Source organism: Chelmon rostratus, chromosome 11 (assembly GCF_017976325.1).
Source record: "Chelmon rostratus isolate fCheRos1 chromosome 11, fCheRos1.pri, whole genome shotgun sequence".
Classification (NCBI taxonomy): Eukaryota; Metazoa; Chordata; class Actinopteri; order Chaetodontiformes; family Chaetodontidae; genus Chelmon; species Chelmon rostratus.
The window spans coordinates 25,988,230-26,009,734 of NC_055668.1; the positions used below are offsets into that span (position 1 = coordinate 25,988,230).

The 21,505-nt window shown below is 44.5% G+C and overlaps 1 protein-coding gene across 1 annotated transcript; it reads right to left on the reverse strand.

Annotated features, from left to right (window-relative positions):
* Positions 1-17,014: 17,014 nt before the first annotated feature.
* Positions 17,015-18,394, reverse strand: LOC121614321 (D(1C) dopamine receptor-like). Its single transcript, XM_041948137.1, has one exon. The coding sequence runs from the start codon at positions 18,206-18,208 to the stop codon at positions 17,015-17,017; it is 1,194 nt and encodes a 397-aa protein (XP_041804071.1). The 5' UTR covers positions 18,209-18,394.
* Positions 18,395-21,505: the final 3,111 nt, after the last annotated feature.

Sequence of the window (21,505 nt, forward strand, 5' to 3'; positions counted from 1 at the left end):
TTTAAATAACTGGCCTTCCTCTTCAGTGTCCCAGAGGGTCAGAGAGGCACAACACGAGTGTTAAATGGTAAAAACGGACAATGGCCACGGGGGGGGGGGGGTGTCTGTCAGCGGCTTATTGAAAACCAGCCAAGCGTCAGAAACACTCCCCCAAGAAGAGTCCAGACCGGACATGTAGCTATCAAACAAGCAGGGAGGGAGGGAGGGGGGGTGGAGGAGAGGATTACAGCTGAACGCACACTTCATAATCCATCATTTATTTATTTATTATTTCTCTTTTTAAAAAAAATGTTTTTATGAAGCTAAAAAACAACAAATGATGAAAATAAAAATGAAACGGCCAAAGGCAGAGCAGAGACGTCAGCGTATCTGCAATAAGAAATATCAGCCCTGTTTCTTAATTTCATAGAATTTTAATGTGACAGTGAAGTCAGTTAACGAATGAAAGTGATCTCAGTGGATGTAAATGTTCAGACTCTGCTCTGTCTCTGATTCTGCCTGCAGTCTGTTCCTCAGCGTCGTTGCCGTGTGCTTCATTAACTGCGTTTGCACTCTAAACAATTAGCGACTGTATTAATGAGGGTCAGTGCATCAACACTCAACGTTAATGACGTGACAACAACAACACAGGCTGTATTAATCCCTTTATTAATAATTAAACAAAATGAGAGCTAAAGGACACTCTGTTCCAGAGTGTCGTCAAACAAACTGATCTCAGAGGATTTCTGATCATTGTCCTAAACTTCCTGCAAAGATGATATTTTGTGCTCGTTAATCCTGCAGTGGACACACCAAGATAATAACGTCAGTGTGAGTGCTTCAGTTCCCGCCGGGCTCAGTGAAAATGTTAAAAAAGTTTCTATCGTACGGTGAGTTGTTGGGAATTACACCAGTGGCTGACGGCTGCACATCAGCAGCAGTCTGAGCACAACACGTGATCGCTGTGGTTACACATGTACAGTGAAATGTAAGAAAATGAACCAGAAAAACGTCCACGTCGGTCGTCTTATCACCTAGCATCTGTTGTTAGCGGCGACCTCTAGTGGCCGTAGTAACTATGACGGAGGCAAAGGAGGAAGTCAGGTGACGTGGTGTAAAGAGGAACAAATTATGGAGGAAGGTGAGGTGGATCAATGGAGCCAAAAGTTAACGCTGACTTATTTTAACTTACGTAACGTTCTCAAGTTACGTTTCGTACGTAACAGTAACGTAGTTATTTTAAGCAAAACCTGGCCGAGCAGTTTCGGTGACTAAACCTAAATACGTTAGCGTGACGCTCGTACGCTCATGTTGAAGAAAATAGATGTGGTGCCTGAAAAGATGCCATCTGATTTTCTCTGGAGTTGGTGGAGACCAAACCAGAGGTAAAAGAAGAGTGAATTTTAAAACCCTAAACAGTTTTGAAATTGAGTTTCACAACACGGAAAAGATAAATTCCACAAATTAAAAGCCCTCAAATCAAGACGACGCCGTGCCAGTGTGAGCTGGGAGAGCATGTTTTCATCTCTTAAATACTCTACGCACCATAAACGGCAGACTCGTCATGACTCCCGTCACCTCCTGAGCTGCCTGCACTCCACTGAAGCAGCTTCCTCAATGCTACATAAAAAGCACTATGCACAGCCAAATGCAGGGCGGCCATCAACCTACACCTGTTTTTAAGGTGTGCAGTTAGAAAAAATGAATGGACACCTGCAATAGAAAGAAATTACTGATCAGTGATCAGTGATGGTGGTGGAAAGATGATAATCCAGTCTGGCCTGTGGAGTTATAAAACAGACCACACAGAGGGAGGCCGTTAGCATCTACACTGTGCTTTATCCTTCCATTCAGGGCAGGAAGTTCCTGGAGGCCATGGCTGCCATGCCCCCTCAGTTTGGCCTTAAACCCCTCAAAAAATGATTGGGGCCTTGATGCCCGCCTGCACTGCGTTTACCTGTCAATATGGCTTTTGGACATCAGAGTCTTTTATTATTATTATTCTGAATTCTTATTGCAATGCTGCAAAGCCGAGATAAGAACGTTTGCTAAATGAGGAAACAAGCGTTGATACGAATCTCAACATATTATCACAGTAATATTGTGCACTGCTCTGTATCTCCCTCCAGCGTTGACTTGCAGTGAAGTATTGGAGCCTAATGTGTGTGTGAACATCAAAGTTAACAATAAATTGTTTTGTGATTTATTTCATTGATATTGAACCTAAGAATTAAAAATAAAATCAAGCTTAAGCCTCAAGTTAAATGTATTATTTCCATGTGCTTAAAATTTTAAAATCATCATTTTTAGTGGTCCAGAGCAGGTCTTTGTGTCGGTCAAGCAGGATCAGCGTCAGCTATAGTCTGAATTCAGCTCTCTATAACGAACATTTCTTCTAGTCCAGCAGAGTGTAAACGCAGTTTTTGCATATTTACATGTTTTTCATTGTTTTAAATGTGAACATTTTGTGTCTAACTGAGCCTGAAGGAATTTGACGCTCAGTATAACGAAGATCTCCTCAGTTGAGTTGGAGGTCCGACGCTGAGAAACAACAACGAGCTGTTAATAGAGGAAGGTCCACGGCTGAACTGTGTGTTCACCTCTTCACTTAAAAGACTTCAGATAAACAAGATGAGCTGAACTTTACTTCTGCATCCTGTGTTTCCTTTTTTCCTCTCAAATCTGCTTTGGTGTGATTTTTTTTTATTTTATTTTGAAATATTGAGGATTTTCTTTCACAATAAGAATAAAAACAACTAAAAGTGACAGATTACACAGATCTCTGCTGCCACTAAAAGCCTCCACTGCAGCATTTTAACTGGAGTTTCTCTGGGAGCTAAAAACAAAGACGCACTGCACCAAAACAAAAATAATCCCCCTTCCTCCAAGCGCACCCCCACTCCTCCAAATGCACCCCTCATCAATAAGTCATGGCAAAAAAAAAAAACACAAAAAAAACAACAGTTTGTTCGCCGTCTGCAGCGCTCTAACGTTTGCTCTGACGCTTTGAGGAAGAAGCAGTGATGAAGAGGAGCTGAGTGTTTGTTGTTTAGTGTGGGCAGAGGCCCGGTGCTCTTACCATGTGACGCTCCGCGGCTCGCAGTCGCTCTGAGAATGTGGGGGCCACGAACACTTGGATAAAAGAGGGGGGACGACGAGGATAAAGGAGGAGGGAAGGAGGGGGACCATTCCAAGAACTGCCCACCCAAAACTAAGACCACCTCCCACATTCACCCCTCCTGACAAAACCCTGTATACGTCTGTGAGAAGAAGACAATGGACCAAGGTCGCTCTCTCTGGGCGACACCTCGAGGGGTTTGATGCTTCAGTGACGACAAAAAACTAGAGTTTAGTTTTTCAGCTGCAAAGGCACCAAACTTTGACTTCATTTGAACATAAATTGTACATATATTTCAAAACTAAACATCACAACATCCGTGTTCTTTCCATCGGTTTGAAGTATCTGCTTATAGACTGTCTGACAGACGGTTCATCACACAGAACCATGTGAGAAGTCCTCCATGGAAGCATTTGAAAAAGAGCAGCCATGTTCAAAAATCCTTGGCAGCTGATTGGATGAGTCACCTGTTCTATCACTGTCTATCAAATAACTCCAACCAATCAGATGGACACACCAAGTGATGTCATAGGTGAGCGAAATCTTGCTGGAGCCAGTTTGGAGAAAAGTCGTCTCTGCTCTGCTTTAAATGACTTTTCAGTTCTGATGGAACTGATCCTAGAGCAGCATTTTTGTTAACCTCTTTATTGGCCGCCATTGCTGCTTCTTAACCACGCCCACCTGTGGCTGCCAGCACTTCCTCACTGGACGCCGATTGGTCCAAATGACTGCAAGTTCGGCCACAAGCACGTAGCTCGAACCCTGGCGAGGTGGAGGTCCCGTGTCAGACCCATACAGCACCAGACAGCTGTGAGCAGATGTTCCAACAGTATAGTGAGATTAAAGACGATGAATAAACGATAAGAGCCAATCAGAATCAGGTTGCAGTGAGAAATTTGCCTGTTTGTGCTCTAGAATGAGCTTAAGTCCTCACATACCTGCAGCAGGTGAGAGGGGAAGTGATGAATATAAAGCCCAGAAACAGACCGTGTCCTTGAGAGATGGAGCTCAGTGCAGGAAAACTTGCCCTTCAGTCTTTAACCCTTTTGTCCCTTTTGGCTTCTCTTACCTGAAGCCTCACAGAACAGCTCGGCAGAAAGCATCAGCGAGCTTTTACGCATTTACTTCAGTTTTTGGAAACACGATCCGACGTGATGACGAACTGTCCCTCGCACAAAGCGCAGGCCTGTTAGTCTCAGTGTTATTTTACAGCCTCACGTTTCCCGTCTGCTCACACACATTATTCATTTCAACTTTTGTTTTGTTTTTTAAAGATTTTGTGAAAGAAAGAGGATTAAATTGGCCACATTTAATGTCTCCACGAAACCAAAAGTCGTTTTATTTTCTGCTGAAAGAAGAAAAAATGAGGTTCCTTTGTGTTGAGGACGACTCAGAGAAAGGCTCCAGAAAATAGACAGTGACAGGAAAAATGCTGAGAGGAATGTTGTCGTCATATATGTTGATTTTTATGTACCAGACTCTCAATGTTACACGCGATGACTGGATTTATAGTGTAATTGATTGACTTTTCAGGGTAAAAACAGTAAGTTTTGATCCTTTTTTCTGTGTTTGCTGTCGGCTCTGTCGACATCATGCCTGCTATAGTTTTAATTTAGTGATGTGTTGCCGGCAGTAACTTGACTGAAGCTCCTGTAAGGAAGAAGAAACAGCACTAAAGCTTCTTTTGATCTACTCTGTTACTGTAGCTGTTGTTTTAACAGCATTTAAATGACGATATTTTGGTGTTAAGCAGCTCTGACTTACATGTTGAAATGAAAGAAGCTCCAGTAAATATGTAGAAACGCTAAAGAATCACACTGCAGGGAAACTGAAGCTGCTGAACCTGAATGCCACATGACCTCCTGCAGAGCCAGCGGCCTTTACAGCACAAATCTGCAGAATGAGAGCTAACAGATACAGTGGAATCAAATATCTGGTCTCATTTGCATCTTTGCCAAAAATAATCCATAATGCATGGCCTGACACAATAAACAACTCACAAATTCCCTTTTTCTGCATTTCTATTGGCCCGATCTCTTTCTCTCTCTCCCTCTGCCACTGTATTAATAACAGCTAGTAACTCGGCCCTCAGCGAGATGAATGAGGAGAATCTCCTCTGTCCTCCAAGACAAAGACTCGTGCAGAAATCTGGGTCACAGCTTAACCCCCCGCCGACACCCTGTCATCGCCGCCCAGCTCCTTCTCATTCACCTCAGGGGTTGGTGGAGATCCGAGGACGGCTCTTTCCACGCACACGCTGCCAGAAATCTGCTTGGCGAGGGGAGGATGCTCTGAAAAACAAGCCGGCAAGTGCAAGCGTGTTGTTCCGCCCAGTCTGGGCCAATCAGGAAGGAAAATGTCACCTTGTTTTCAGCTCTGAGTGACGTCTCAGCGCGACGTAGCTGTGAGGAGCGTCGTTCGCTCGAGGTGTGTGAGAAGCAGATCAGCGGTGTCAGTTCGCGTGTGAGGAGGAAATAAATAATGTGTGCAAACGAGGGAGATGTTTTGCATCAGTTTGATTTTTGTGTGTTTGTTTTTGGACCAAAGAAACTTTCCTGCCTGTCAAACATGTTTTTATTTCACATTTTCAAGTTTTTACACACCTGCAGAACCCAAACCCTTTATTTAGTACAATTAGCAGTATTACCTTAGAAAAATACCCCATTACATGTAAATCTCGAGCCGTGCTTGTCTTCACCTGATGACTGTGAGTCAAATATTCCCTCTTATTGTAGCTCTGCTTTGGTCTCCACCACCTTATCCACAATTATGTCAAAATAGCCCGACCCATGCCAACATCTAATACATGGGCTCGGAGGCAGATGCTTGCATAAAGACGAAGGCAGTGTAGGCAAATGGCAGGATGCTGCACGACTGACCGACAGCCCGAGAAAACAAATAAATGACTAAAATATAAATAATATATATAAATAACAAAAATGTGCAAATTGCAAGATGGGTGTTGTGTTCACTACTTCCATCTCCGCTTGATGAGACCGACTCATTCAAAGTACTGTTTTGTAATTGAGAGTGTGTCTTTTAACATGTCATCTAATGAAGATTTAAATAAACATTACAAGCCAGAAACAGTGCTCAGTGACAGCTGTGATGTTTTAAACTAGAAGCCACTCTTCTAATCGTGTGTGTGTGTGTGTGTGTGTGTGTGTGTGTGTGTGTGTGTGTGTCCTTGTGCTCGCCACATGTGCTCGTTCACAGGAGAGCAGACAGCAGCTGGGACTCTGCTGCCCCCTACTGGTTGTTTCTGGAAACAAACAATCAGGCAGCTGATGGGAAGAAGAAACACTTCATCAGGTAATTGTTAGAGGAAACGGTCTGATGTGCAAACACTAGATGGCATTTAGTGTTTAAATCAACTGCAGATTTTAGACTCTTGCTTCAACACATTTGTTCACAACACAAAACAAGTTTAATTCCTGTATGGAAATCTGAAATATTCACAGCTGCAGCATTGCAAGAACAGCAGCAGTGTTCCTAACATATCAGTAGTGTGCTAGTAGTCCTGTAACGTGTTGCGTGCAGGTTTTAGACACGCTGAAGGTTTTACACATGCTGCAGGGTTTGTTCCTGTTTCCTGGAAGCTGATTCCAACACCTGCCACCAACTTCATCTCTTCTCTGTATTTTAACTGGAGGATAAAATGTCTCCCACAAGACTGAAACCCTGACAGAAGGTCACTATCTTTTCTCCAACTGTGTGTGTGTGTGAGAGAGAGAGAGAGAGAGTGTGTGTGTGTGTGTGTGTGTGTGTGTGTGCGTGTGTGTGAGATGAGCTGGTGATGACTCTGAGTCCTTGACGGCAAACACAGGCATCGACTTTTTACTTTTCAACGGTCGTTGAGAGGCGGCCGCAATCAGCGCCGTCACCTCCTCTGCTGTGATTACTGCAGTGATTATGACACCAAACCACAACCTCAAGTGTGTGTGTGTGTGTGTGTGTGTGTTATAGAGATAAAGAGCAGTAGACAGAAGGTGAAATGGACAGAGGATGGGAGGAGGCTGAAAACGAGCTGTCTGTCATTGAAAAACCGTTTAAAGCTGAGAGCGCTGCTCTCTGCTGACATGTTTAAACTGCCACTGATGTAAAGGACGTCACATGTCCAAGCTGGAGTGAGCACTGGTGAGCTGGAGATGCTGCAGCTCATTTCATGCTGCTCCTCTGACTTTCATTTGTAGATGAAGTTCATACGCAGCTCTTTTGTCTTTGCAATATGTATGTTTTTTATTGTGCGGTGGCAGTTAATACAGGAAGTGACACGAGCTTCATGAGAAATACAGTCATGGTGGTCAGACCCTCACTGACAGATTTTTGTTGTTTATGGTTTTGGTGATGATCTGGATTAAGATTAAACTGGGCTAAACTGGACTAAATTTAGTTGAAAAGTCAGTGTTTCAGGTTGTACATAAATGTTGCATCAACAGCATTTTATTGACAATTTAGTAGAACAGACCTTTAACCTTATTTAGTATTTTATCTACACATAGGCACATTACACAGAATAGTGAATACTGTGAGGAAGAGAGACGACAAACATTGGACGTTTAATACAATCAGTGTGAGCATTTTGTCATTGAAGTGATAAAAATGTAAAACTTGGTGATATTTAGTCATTTAAACCCGCTCATAGAAAGCAGATCCATGGTGCTACCAGAGGTCTAAAACCTTTACGTAGCTGTTTGAGTCAAATTTCTGGTGTTCTGTGTGTAAAAATGCATGAAAACAGGCTGATAAAATCTCACTTATATAAACATAGAAACACATTCACAGAAATAAAAAAAGGTTTAAAGATGATACATGATGCACTTTAACTGTTCTCCTTAAGGACCTGATGGGTTGTTTCTATGACAACCGTCGGTGCTAAATTACACAAACCTGCAGCCGGATACCTTCGACTGTTTCCTTTCCAACAGAACTATCAGCACCTCCTCCAGAGCTTCATCGGCCACAGATGTTGACCTTCACAACATCTGAGCTCCAGTTTCACACTGTGCCACGTGGGAGTGATGTGAATAAAGAAAGAAAGAACAGGGCCATGGATGGACATTTTCGTGAATTAAACTTCTGCTCTGGTTGGGGCGATGCTGCACATGAATGGATCAAATGAAGCTTTTGCAGCTGCCTCTGTCAGGATGCTGTAAAAGAGCGCTACGAATGAAGCCTGTGATGCTTGAAAACTGAATTTTTGCAGAAGTTTTAATCCTCCCTCATTTGATCTGTGACAGCTGTGACATTCAAACCACCTGAGCTGCTTTGTGCCTGATTACCTGAACACCCCCTGCAGGATGCAGCCATCAATCACACTGAGGGGGCATGGAACGTTTGAAATGCTAAAGCTGAAGCTGTGCCTGTGCCTGTGTGCGAGTTCAAATCCGATCATTTAACCAGCAGATTTGGTCTGATAGGCCGTCGTGTTTCAGCACAGAGGAACTCTGCAGCTGCACAACTGACATCCAGAATGCAAAATATCTAAAAAACAAAAACACAGCATGAATAAATTTGCATGGACGTGAGCAGTAGCGTCACTTAAGCGATAAAATTAGCTCTGTTGTTAGATTTAGTCTTTGCTCAAAGGAATATAGAACAAACCTTGTTTACCGCTGACATCATAAAAATATTCCAATTAAAAAATGTAAAAAGAGAAAATTGCTCACTCACCAATATTCTTTTGTGAAAAACACATAAAAATGAATAGATACAAAGCAAAATGGCATCCTACCTTTCCAACGACACAATATTGTACAAAATGATGCATTTCCTTGTGTGTTTACTGCAATGACTCTTCCCATCTTTATCTTCTCTAAGTCTCCAGCACCTCAGTTAAAACTCAGTCTGGACATGGACTCACTGTTTCTCAGTTAAAATTCAGCATGAAAGCACAAAGTCATGTAAGATAAGCTTTTATATTTGATACCAGTCCATTAAAAAGCTAAAGTTACATTAACTCTATCAAAAGGTTAATGTGTCGTTGGTCTTTGTTGCATCACCAAACTATAAAACCTTTGTTTTATGACAAGACAAACTTTTCATGTGACACACACACAGATTAATGTCACATTTCCTCTACTGGAAGCACTTTGTTGTCACCTTTGGATGAAACTACATCAAAGTCAGATGTTATTGATGTCACGCCTTCAGCTGCAGGAGGTGAGGAAAGAAAAGAGGAAGATCTTTCTGCTTGGCTCATATTTCTGCATCACACACTGCAGATCTGAGCCCTGCATCGTGGAAACGTTCACCCCGACCTGCTGCTGTTTCCGCGCTGGACGGCTTCGATGTTTCAGCGTGAGCAGATGCTGCTCTGGGACACTTCCTGAAATGATGCTGCCACTTTGTCTCAGCGACATTTTCAGGAAATTTACAAGTGATGCAGCAGCACGGCCATTTTTACGTTGAGGGCCGTCTCCGACCTTTTCGGCCGCTGAGGTGTGAGGATGTGTTGACTTTTCGCCACCTGCGGTCTACTCGGGCTTTAAATCACAGGCATGTGTGGACAGAATGCAGATTCAGACGGACACCAGGTTTAAATGCAGGGGACGACCTGATCGTTCATCATCTGCAGAGAGCCTCATGCAGGTTGCATCCTAACACCAGCTGTTTAAATGACTCTCAGTGTAAATGAAAAGAAATGGAGGGAGGTGTGTGTGTGTGTGTGACCCCTGGTGTCACTTCCTTTAGGAGGCGATTACAGAGCTGTGAAATATTAACATTACAAACATTATTCATTGTTACTGCGGAGCTCAAAGCAGGATGGAGTGACTTCACCACCAGATGGAGGTTTTACTCTCGACCTCCGAATGTGGCTGCACATGAGGGATGAATGTTTGGAGTGATGGTCTCATAGTGATGAGGCAGTGTCAGGGTGGAGTAGTCTGACTCACAGGCGGCCCATATCTGTATTTTCACTGTGTTTCAGCCTTAATTGCTAAAATTGGCCTCAAAATGTACAAAATAAATAAAAAACTCCTCCTGAGCTACGCTGTGGGCTCTATCGCTGGTTTCACTGGTTCAGCTCAGCTGTTTTGTTCACTGTAAAGATCACATTCCCTCCTCAGAGAAGGAAAAAGATGTTAAAATCAGTTCGATTTCTTCGCCTTTTCTAACTTCATATCTCGTGATTTGAACATTTCATTCATGCAAAGAAAACCGAGGGGAGCTGTTGAAGGCAGAGAGGTGACAGAACGAGATTTGTTAAATACGTGCACAAATACAAGGTTTGGCTCTGCAGCTGCTCTGGAGGTTAATGTGGTTTATGCTGATGTGTCTCTACGAAGAGGAACGTTCGTCTCAACATAAAATCAGAATCAAAGATAATGATGGAATCGTGCAATCAACGTGATCACATATAGGAAGAAGCATGAGGACAGACACGCAGATATACACACTTTACATGCTTTCCTCGAGTGTTTTCATGCAGCGTCTCGTTCTCTCTTCTATCCTCTGTCTTTTCTGTCTTCTGCTCATGTCTCTGAACTTCAAAGTGGCACATTTACAGGAATGAACTTCATGTAAACGCCTGTTGTGACGTCGCTGGTTGGACGTCGTATGTTTGGAAGTTTGAACCAACAGGGAGCCGTGCAGCAGGAGTCTGGGTCAAATGTTTTTACTGCAGATTTACTTAAAGGTTTGTGCAGGATTCAGTGCCATCTAGTGGTGAGGTTGCAGATTGTAACCACCTGAATACCCTCACCACCCCCTCCCCCTCAGCAGCCACTAAAAATGCAAAAAACATAAGAAACATGAAAGACACTAGAGACACTGTTAGGTTTGTCCGTTCTGGGCTACTGTAGAAACATGGCAGTGCAACATGCGAACTAAAAAGCTCATTCTTTTATTCATTATCTCAAGATAAAAGTCAACTATTCTCTTTTTCAGGTGATTATACACCAATGAAAACATACTTATGAATATTTCTGCCCCTCGCACACTGGACCTTTAAAGTTTTTAATTTATTAGAATAGAAAACAATAATGTTAGCATCTTCATTAAACACGTCAACACAAGTGAACAGTGAAAACAGGATGTGGAATAAGTAAAAACTGAGTTTTAAGATAAGAAAATGTCAAATTATTTCTGAATATTTCAGATATATTTGTCAAATGTACACTTGGTTTAAGTTCATGAGTCATGAAGGCATTTTTTGTTATTTATGCCGACTTTAAAAGTTGATTGTGCAAACTCACTGGGCTTTGAGCGTCCACTGGAATATAAACTTTAAGGTTTCTTTTTCTATTGTGTCTCGCTTTGCACTATTTAAATGTACATTAGTGAACAGGATACAACGAAGACAAGATCAGCATTGACTCAGGTTGCATCAGTTTTAGCATCAAATGTTGTGTAAGTGTGAGAATCACCTGAGTAAATATAAAATATCCCAGCAGGCTTCACAGGGCGAGCATGACAGAAACTCTGAGGGCTGCAGGACGGAGCCAGTGTGTTAGCGTGTGACGCTTCATGAATCAGACAGAAACCTTTTCATCCTGTCCTCGTCCATGTCGGGGTTGAAGTGTGATGAAAGTGTGCTTGCAGTCATACAGTGATTACCTTGTGTGTGGGGATGTGAGCGCAGTGATGAACGTGGTTTAAATACCACCGAGCCTCCGGAACAACAGCACACGTCCTACAGTTACAGTCATGACATTTTGTTTTCTGTCCTGTTCACAGACAGACAGACAGACAGAGACAACCTGAGGACACAGGGACCTTCATGTCATATAGAAACTGTCTCTCTGCAGACACAAAGAGCAAAAGGAAAAGGTGAAGACAGAGAGATGTGAGAAAAGATTTCAATCAGGTGCAGATAAGCGAGAGGAGCCTCATATATCTGCACCTCCAGCATAGAATAACGGTGTAATGTAAAGCATCTACATGCACTCGTTTTACCCTTTTTTTAAATGGCGGGTCAATATGTTTCACAGGATTGTTTCTGGATCCTTCCTTTGGACGTGACGTGATTTTGTGGACGTGATTTCGGGCAGCAGAGCACATTGTGATGCAGCACTGACATGAAAACACTCAACTGTGTTTGTGTTTACTATGATGGATTTCATGCTCTGGGGTCTGTATGAGGAAAACAGACGTTTATCTCCTGACTGTGAGCAGAGAAACCCTGAGATACACTATATTCACATATTCATAAAACATAATTCACATATACACATAATCATATTCACAATACGCTCAAAGCTCCTTTAGATTCCCATTAATTGATGTCAGTTTGAGTTGGTGAACGTGTTATTTCAAGTGACTTCAAATAATTAATTAACCTCATTTCACTATAGTTCAGCTGTATTCATGAACTATTAAGACCAGTTTTAGTGGTCAAAATTGCAACATTACTATTAGTAAAACATTTTCTTAACCTGTAAGTAAATAAAATCTCAATGCAGTCGCCTTGTTCTGACAGCATAAAACCTAATTACAGAAGTGAAACAGATGTGACAGAAACAGATGTGACAGAAACAGATGTGACAGAAACAGTGACGAAGCCTGAGGCTCAAACAGTGAACCAAAATATGCTGCACCAATCAGGTAATAGTAGTGACCATATATCCATGTTGTAGACAGAGTGGTGCTTTGAGCTAAGTGCTAAGCATATTCAGAGTGATCATGCTAGCATGTTGATGTTAGTTTAGCAGGTATATGTTTCACATATTAGTTTAAAATGTTAGCATGCACACGGTTGGATATTAGCAATAAACACGAAGTCCAGCTAAGATTGATACGAATGTTATGTTGTGTTAGTTTTGCAGGTCACAAATCAAAATGTTGAATAAACAGAAGTTTCGTCCTGAAGAAGGTTCAACTCATCCTCTGGGGACGACGAATATCTGCACCAACTTTCACAAGGATCCATTCATTACTAGCTGAGATCTTTCAATAAAACACAAAATAGCAACCACATGGTGGCGCTAGAGTGAGAGGGGCACCAGAGTCAGTGGGATTCATCACCCGGGAAGCATGAACGTGTGTGCAGATTATCACGGCGATCCATCAGACAGATTGGGAGCTTTGAATCGGACGATCTGTGAAGTCATTACAGTTGATCACTGAGTGACCTTTTAAATCTGCACCAGGTTTCAGGTGAAACTGGCTGTCAGACCTGCAGCCGCGCGGCTCAAACATGACGTTTTTTCTGCACCTCCAGTCTGGTCGTGGTCAGTAGATGTCACGTCATCGCTCTCTGTGGGACTAATGAGCACGCCGACGCCAGACTTTTGGACGAATTTGGGCTGATGTGAGGTTTCTCTCTGCTGCAGGTGTGTTTCTGCCCTCAGGTTGACATTATATCACCAGCCATGTTAGAATTGTTTTCACACTCAGCCTTTCTTTTTTGCCATGGTCTTCTCTGACTCACCATCAGACTGTCTTTGCAGACTCACCCACAGATGCACACCTGAGCTGTCACCTGCTCACACACCTGTTCCCTATACATCATTAGTGTGAGTGTATATTTACCTCCCAGCCTTCCCTTTGCCACACTGTGGTCTGCGTCTTGTAACTGCAGAGTTTCAGTCTTTTCCCTCCTCTCGCTGGTTTTGTTTGTCTTCTTTTGTGATCTCTCACTTTTCACTGATCATTATTGATTATTATCTGATGATTTACCAGGTGAAGGTTGTGGTTTGGCGGCATCTCTGCTTGGTCAAGTGAAGAAAGCTTTTGGTCAATGTGACATGTTTCCTGTGTGAAAGCTACACCCGTCCACCCACCAGCCCGACCTCCACACTTCAGCACCAACACAGAAACACTGTGACGAGTGCGAGCAGCTGAACCTGCAGAGGACACCTGTGGGGTTCAGGGTGTCGTCCCCTCTGCGGCCCCTGGGGGCCTCCACTCCGTTTCAACTCCACTACTGAGCGGAGATGAAAGGAGCAAGCAGAGAGCGACTGCAAAGGAAATAAAAAACTCAGCCAAGTCGAGAAAACACAAGGACAACAAGAAGAAAACCCAGATTCCCTCTGTTTTCTTCTGCTTTTATTTCATCATCGAGCACGCCTGAGAGACCCGTGTGACCGGACCACCGGAGAGACCCGTGTGACCGGACCACCGGAGAGACCCGTGTGACCGGACCACGGGTCTCCTTCCAGGCTTCCTGTTAATTAACTGGAAGCTATAACATTACAGAGGTACAAAAATATTAAGAACTGGTGGTTCAGTTTAAAAGCAAGGGGACATTTAGTTCTTCTGAACCTGATCAGGTGTGTGGAAAAATAACAACTCTTCACTTTCTTTTCTTCTTTCCTCGCATTAAAACTCAGTATGTTTAGAATAACATGAAATATTTCGTGTTTTATGGCTTTTACATGAACAGCTGTATTGTGTTGTCCTACAGAGGGACTTCAGCTCTGTTGTATTTAACCAGCTGTGCCTTCTGGTCTGAGTCATTTTTATTTTTACCGCATTAGTTTAAGTCACCACAACATACTCCCATTCATTTATGTGACTGTGTTTTATCATCATACTGCAGCTTTTACTAAAAGTCAACATTCACAGATATTTTTTCACTCGTGGTAAAAAAACAACACATTTTTTTAAATTGCTTTGCCAGTTGGGTTGTGCTCCAAAAATAGTCTTTGTACATGGTTAGAGGTGAAATCAGGCCCTTTGTGTTTTTTGGGTGGGTTGAAAAAAGATGCAACACTTCTGGGAATAACTGCAGAAAATCAGCAGAATGTGGCTGCGGGTTGTTCACGTGTGACTCAGATCACCTGATCAGACTTTCTGAACTCCCCTCCGACCCCCCTGAGCTCTGCAGGAACAAAAGCCTCCTGCGACGGTTTCAGAAACGCTTCTAATAACTGCGAACCAGTTTCTTTACGGCTCTGATTGCTCTGAATGTGTTTCTCCTGATATAACATGTAACCAGTGGCGTGCACAGGGGGGGCCCAATTGTTAAAAAACGTGTGCTAAAGTGCCCTCTTGGACGCCAAAATGCATGTTGAAGTGCCCTCTTGGACGCCAAAACGCGCGCTAAAGTGCCCTCTTGGACGCCAAAACGCGTGCTAAAGTGCCCTCTTGGACGCCAAAACGCATGTTAAAGTGCCCTCTTGGACCCCAAAATGCATGTTAAAGTGCCCTCTTGGACGCCAAAACGAGCGCTAAAGTGCCCTCTTGGACGCCAAAACGCGCGCTAAAGTGCCCTCTTGGACGCCAAAACGCGTGCTAAAGTGCCCTCTTGGACGCCAAAACGCATGTTGAAGTGCCCTCTTGGACGCCAAAACGTGCTCAAGTGAAGTCCTTTTCGCCCCTGCCCTTCAAAAAGTCTGTGCACGCCACTGCTGCGCCACCAGCATTCGAAGCTCTGACCTTTGACCTTCTTATCTTCAATTTCACCAAATGTTAAACCACATAGAATGATCTGGTGGTTTTCACAGTCCTGTCAGAACCGTGTTTTCAGGTTTTCATGTTCTATATTAAATCTCATGAGGTGTTTTGAGCTCTATCAACAATCATCACTTCAATAAGAGTCATAAAACTCTTTCTGCTTCGCTGCAAATGCAAACAGCTTTATGATTCTCTCAAGGTGCTGCTCTGCTGCTCAGACCTGCCGATTCTTGGCCTGCTTTCCTCAGAGGTCTGTAATGAAGCACGCATTAAACGGCTTGTCGGCTGTTGTTGTTCTCTGCATTAATATTAAAACTCTGCTTTCACACTTATTCCTTATTAATGACTTTAATTTTCTCAAGACCAAATTCAAAAACACAAGGCGAGATGATGGGGGCAGCTGAGACCGAAGCGGAGTCCAGAATCAGTGCTCAATGCTCAAGTTGTGGACCGAAACAACCTCAACAGTCCTTTCAGACATTAAGACGCTTCAGCAGCAATCTTTAACTAACTTTAACTGCTATTAACTACCAACCTTGATGCAACTTATAGAACCATGTCAGTGATTCTGCATTTCAGCCCATAAACTACAAATAGCCTATACGATCACACAATTCTTCCAACAACAGCAGTTGGAAACTTCCAGCACTGCTGCAATGATGAACTGTGCTGAAATCAAACTGAGTCCAGAAGAAAAGAACATGTGCAGAGAATAATGTGAACTTGGTCAAACAGGTCGCTGCAGCATCCCTCAGCTCTCAGACGCTGCATCGTCCCAGCAGGGATGGTCCCTGCCTGCAAATTCCAAACATGGGTGGATTTCTCTCTCTTCTCTCTGGGATAACCCGGATTTTCATACGATCTGGGAGGAACTGATTTAATGACCTTCCTTCCAGAAATCAGAGGACTCTCTCACACACAGTGCTTTGATGAAGAGTTGTCTCTAACTTGAAATAAGCTGAAACCCTGCCGTCGTCCTGATTTTCCTTTGCAGAAACACCTGTACTTTTGTATATTACACAACACGTCACCGTCTGTTGACCGACCCAAACGCTCGACCTTCACTGGACGCCTCCTTCAGAGGAAACTGAGCCTGAAGCATCGCAGCTTGGCGTCTCTCTCTTTCAAAGACGGAAAACTTCACCTTTGAATCAGTGTATTAACCTTTTTCAGGAAAAGAGCAGACACCATATTTTACAGTTACACACAGTGCAGAAATGAAATGATGGAAACATTCAGTGGTTCAGTGGAATAAATGAGGCTTAATGTCTGACAAAGCATTTTTGTTTTCCTAAAAATCACCATTTTACCTCCAACCGTCAAGTACTGATGACTAAACCTGCTTCTATTTAAATAAGCGAAAGCAAAAAAATATACAGAACAATCACAGTCACATAGAAAAAATCCATAAATTCTGTTATTGGTATTTTATCTGAAGCTCAGGTTAGATCTCATGTTGCTCTCCAGATTTTAAAGAGCAGCTGGGCTGAAAATCCTCCATCATTTTCATTTCGTTTGAACTGAAGTTTATGCTTTTACTTTGAAGACACAGCCTAACTTCCTGTTTGGTAATGGCTGTCAGTCCGATGCTTCCTGGTGGACTTGTCCTGGTATCAGAGCATCGCTCTCGAGCCTCGCCACCGCGGTGAACGGCGTGATCGTCTCCAGGGAGATTTCGGGGTCGTCCTCCAGCCGGACGGTGGCAGGAAGCAGCAGCAGCCTGTCGCGGCTCTGCGAACCGTTGGAGATGATCGACTCCTCGTCAAACTGCGCGCTCACGTCCTCCAGGCGGTCGGACCCGACGGTGATGGCGCGAGGATGTTGCTGCGGCTGCGCGGGGACCAGCGCCTCCTTGTGGAGCGTCGTGTCGTGGTGGTAAGAGACGAGCTCGTCGCTGAAGTTCACAGCTTCCACCGCGTTATTGGAGCAGATGTGGTTGCAGCCCAGGATGGTGGCGAAGGCCCGGCGGAAGTCCGCGTTGAATGCGTAGATGACGGGGTTGAGGGAGGAGTTGGCCCAGCCAAACCAGACGAAGACGGTGAAGGTGGTGTCGCTGACGCAGGGGGGGTCACAGAACGGGACGGTGCAGTTCAGGACGAAGAACGGCAGCCAGCAGAAGACAAACACCCCCATGATGATGGAGAGTGTCTTCAGGACTTTGGTTTCCTTCTTAAACGAAGACTTCAGTGAGGCTTCGTCGTTGGGTCGGTGCTGCTGCTGCTGGTTCCGGTTCATGCCGTGGCCTTGGTTCTGTGCCTGCTCCGCCGCCCTCTCCAAAGACGTGATCCGCCGGATTTGGGTCTGAGCAATCCTGTAGATGCGGGTGTAGGTGGCGATCATGATCACCACTGGGATGTAGAAGCTGATGAGGGAGGAGGAGATGGCGTAGGTCTTGTTCAGGTTGGCGACGCAGCTCTTGGCGACGGTGCTGGCGTTGAAGTTGGTGCTGTTGGTGAAGTTCCTGCTGCTGGAGGCCATCACCTCCACCACCTCCTCCTCCTCTCCGGCCTGGTGCCAGTTAAGCTGCACTGGGATGAAGGAGATGAGGATGGACAGCGTCCACGCCACCCCGATCATGACAAACGCCACCCGGTGAGTCATCTTGCGCTCGTACTTGAAGGGGCTGGCGATGGCCCAGTAGCGGTCCACGCTGATGATGCAAAGGTTCAAGATGGAGGCCGTGGAGCACATGATGTCAAAGGCGATCCAAACCCCGCAAAACCGCCCAAACAGCCACGTGCCAGTCACCTCTGTGATGGCCTCCCAGGGCATCACCAGCACCGCCACGAACAGGTCAGACACGGCCAGAGAGATGACGAAGAAGTTGGTGACCTTGGAGCGCAGGTGGCGGAACCTGACCACGGCGGCGCACACCAGTGTGTTCCCGAGCAGCGTGGACACGATGAGCAGGAAGAGGACGCAGCCGACGAGGACGCGCAGCCCGCCGCTCCCTCCGCCGCTGCCGCCGTCCTCCTCCTCGTCCTCGTCCTCCTCCTCCTCGCCGCCCGTCCCGTCCAGCTCCGACAGAACTTGCGTGAAATTAGTCCACGTCGTGTAGTTTTCCATGTTATCCTCAGCACGAGTGAAACAGGTGATTAATAGCCACAGGTAAAAGCGCTCCTCTTCTCTCCAGACGCTCCTGACGCACGAACCATCCTCTGATCTGTCGTCAATAAAAATCCTGTTTGATCTTCATCCTCTCACCGTGAGATCCTCTCCGGACAGCCAGACTGAAACAGTCATGAACCGGAATGAAGGCAGTTAAAATAAATGAACACCGGTTCATTCAGAGGGGCTCTGCCTCTTCTGTCCCCGCATGACTCGAAGTGGTCTCACCTCTCCGGTGCGACGCGCTCAGTCTCACAGTCAGGTGGGAGCCGCTGCGGGGTTCGTTACCTCCTCAGCCCAGGTAATAGATTACTGTCATCTAACGCAGCGTGGAGCGGTTCAGCTTTGAATAAAAAACGAAGACAGATGAAAAGTTGGCTCGGATTATCAGCATGAGCACGTTTGAATCACAGTTTGTGTCCGAGCTGAAAAGGTTTGATAACGTCGTCGTCGCTCTCGTGCGTTTCTGTGAATAAAAACAAGCGACTAAAAAAATGAAAGAAGATCAATTCAGTTACTTTTAGTCTTGTGATCATAATTTCCAGTGAGGGTTTTAAGGACTCTGACAGGAAATAAAACATATTAACACATCAGGCTGGTTAACAAAAACTACTCATTTGCATAAAGTCTTGAAACAGGAGCCGGAAGTGTCACACTAATTAACCAGCAGACAGAACAAAGTGTCTGAGGCTGGAATATGAGGAAACTTCAGTGATTCACATCCTGATGACTCCTCCTCATGATATTCTTTCATTTTCATTTCCAATCGAAAATAATAACAGAAAAAAAGTGATGCATTGATAAAGTGATTGATTGATGTGCTTTTTTTCCCGCTTTGCCCAGACAATAATCTACAATGACTTCACACAGTCACCATCACATCATCATCCTCATCTTTGACTGTTCACAAGCGCACCTGTTCAATTCTGGAGCACATTTGACAGTATTATTGTAACGACAGAAGTATCCAGTGTTGATTTTTATTTAAAAGAACAGAAAACAGTAATGAATCAATATGCAGCTTTGTTTGAAAGCAAAAATATTTAAATTTCTAATCAAACAATATGAGATCAATGTCAGTCCCAGATCTCTGTGAAAGCATGTTCTGCCCAAACCATTAATGATCAATAAATCAATGTTCCTTTAAAACAAATGGCACATGACTGTGTGGGCTGTAAGGACGCCCTCTGCTGGTTGGAGCTGCTTTATTCAAGATTCAAGATTCAAGAGTCTTTATTGTCATTGCACATGTCAATGAAATTTTCATTGCAACCCCCATGTTAGATGGTAAGAAAGATAAGGCTAGAAAGAGTGAATAAAATTAAGATAACTACAATAAAATAAAATAAACCAACATGCAATAAAAAAAATATTCGTGAAGCAATTAAAAATATAACAGAATGAAAATATACTTAGGCAATAAAATATACTAAACAATAAACAATAAAATATGGAAGTGAAATGTGCAAACAGAATAAAATATACAAGCAGAATAAAATATAAAATATACACAGTGAAATGTTCCGACAGAATAAAATATGCCAATGAAACTGAAATGTGCTGATATACTAAAATGTATATAATTATAGTATATGTGTGTACATAAAAGTCAAGTACACAGAAGGTGCAGGTGGAGGTAGAGGTGTAGGTGTAGGTGTAAAGTGCGGTGTGCAGTGTTCACAGTTCACACAGTCTCTCACTGCAGTGAGGGGCTGCCGGGGGTGACAGCTCTAACAGCTCTGGGGAAGAAGCTGTCCCTCAGTCTGTTAGTGGTGGTGTGGATGTTCCTGTACCGCTTTCCTGATGGAAGCGGTACAAACAGTCTGTGGCCCGGGTGGCTGGGGTCCGTGGCGATGGATCTCGCCCTCTTTCTGACCCGACCTTCATATATAGAGTCTAGGTCAGGGAGGGGGCAGCCCACGATGCCCTGTGCAGTTTTAACCACCCGTGCCAGTTGTTTCCTCTCCTGTGCCGTGCAGCTGCCATACCACACTGTCACACTGAGGCAGAGGATGCTTTCAATTGTGGCCCTGTAGAAGTTAACGAGCAACCGAGAGGAGAGTCCAGCCCGTTTCAGCTTCCTGAGGAAGAAGAGCCTTTGTTGTGCCTTCTTCACCAGGCGGGAGGTGTTCATGGACCAGGAGAGGTCAGATGTGATGTGGAGGCCCAGGAACCTGATGTTGTCCACACGCTCCACCACTTCTCCGTCCATGAGGAGGGGGGCGTGATCCGTCTTCCTGGACCTCCTGAAATCCACAATGACCTCCTTGGTTTTCCCTGTGTTCAGCACCAGGTTGTTGGCTGAACACCACTGGGTGAGCTGGTGTATCTCCTCTCTGTAGTGGGTCTCGTTGTTATCTGAGATGAGACCCACTACTGTAGTGTCGTCCGCAAACTTCACGACTGTGTTGGGGGGGTGGATGGCAGCACAGTCGTGAGTAAACAGGGTGAAGAGGGCTGGGCTGAGCACACAACCCTGTGGCGTGCCCGTGCTGAGGACCAGAGGGGATGATGTGATGTTCCCTATTCTCACCACCTGAGGCCTGTTGGTGAGAAAGTCTCTGATCCAGTGGCACAGAGACGCAGGCAGACCCACCGTGTGTAGCTTCAGCGCCAGCTTGTCTGGGATGACGGTGTTAAAAGCTGAGCTTTTATCCCAAGAGAGGTGAGGGATGGATCCTCTGTCAGAGCCAAAGGTGGACAATATGTTCTGCGTCTGTCTCAGGTTCAGGTTCAGAGTTATTTATACCAGAATATGTGCTTGAATCAAAAACACCTTGGCTTTGCATTTCTGGCTCCTTCATTCACCCAAAAATGTTTCAGTGGTCCAAACCATCGTCAGTAAACGAGGATTCAGGCTTCGTATTTAACTACGCGGGGTCAGTTCAGGTTCAAGCAGCGAGTGTGCAGAAGAAAAGTGTGAAGATTTAACACACAGAAGAACAAACAGAGATGAAGAGA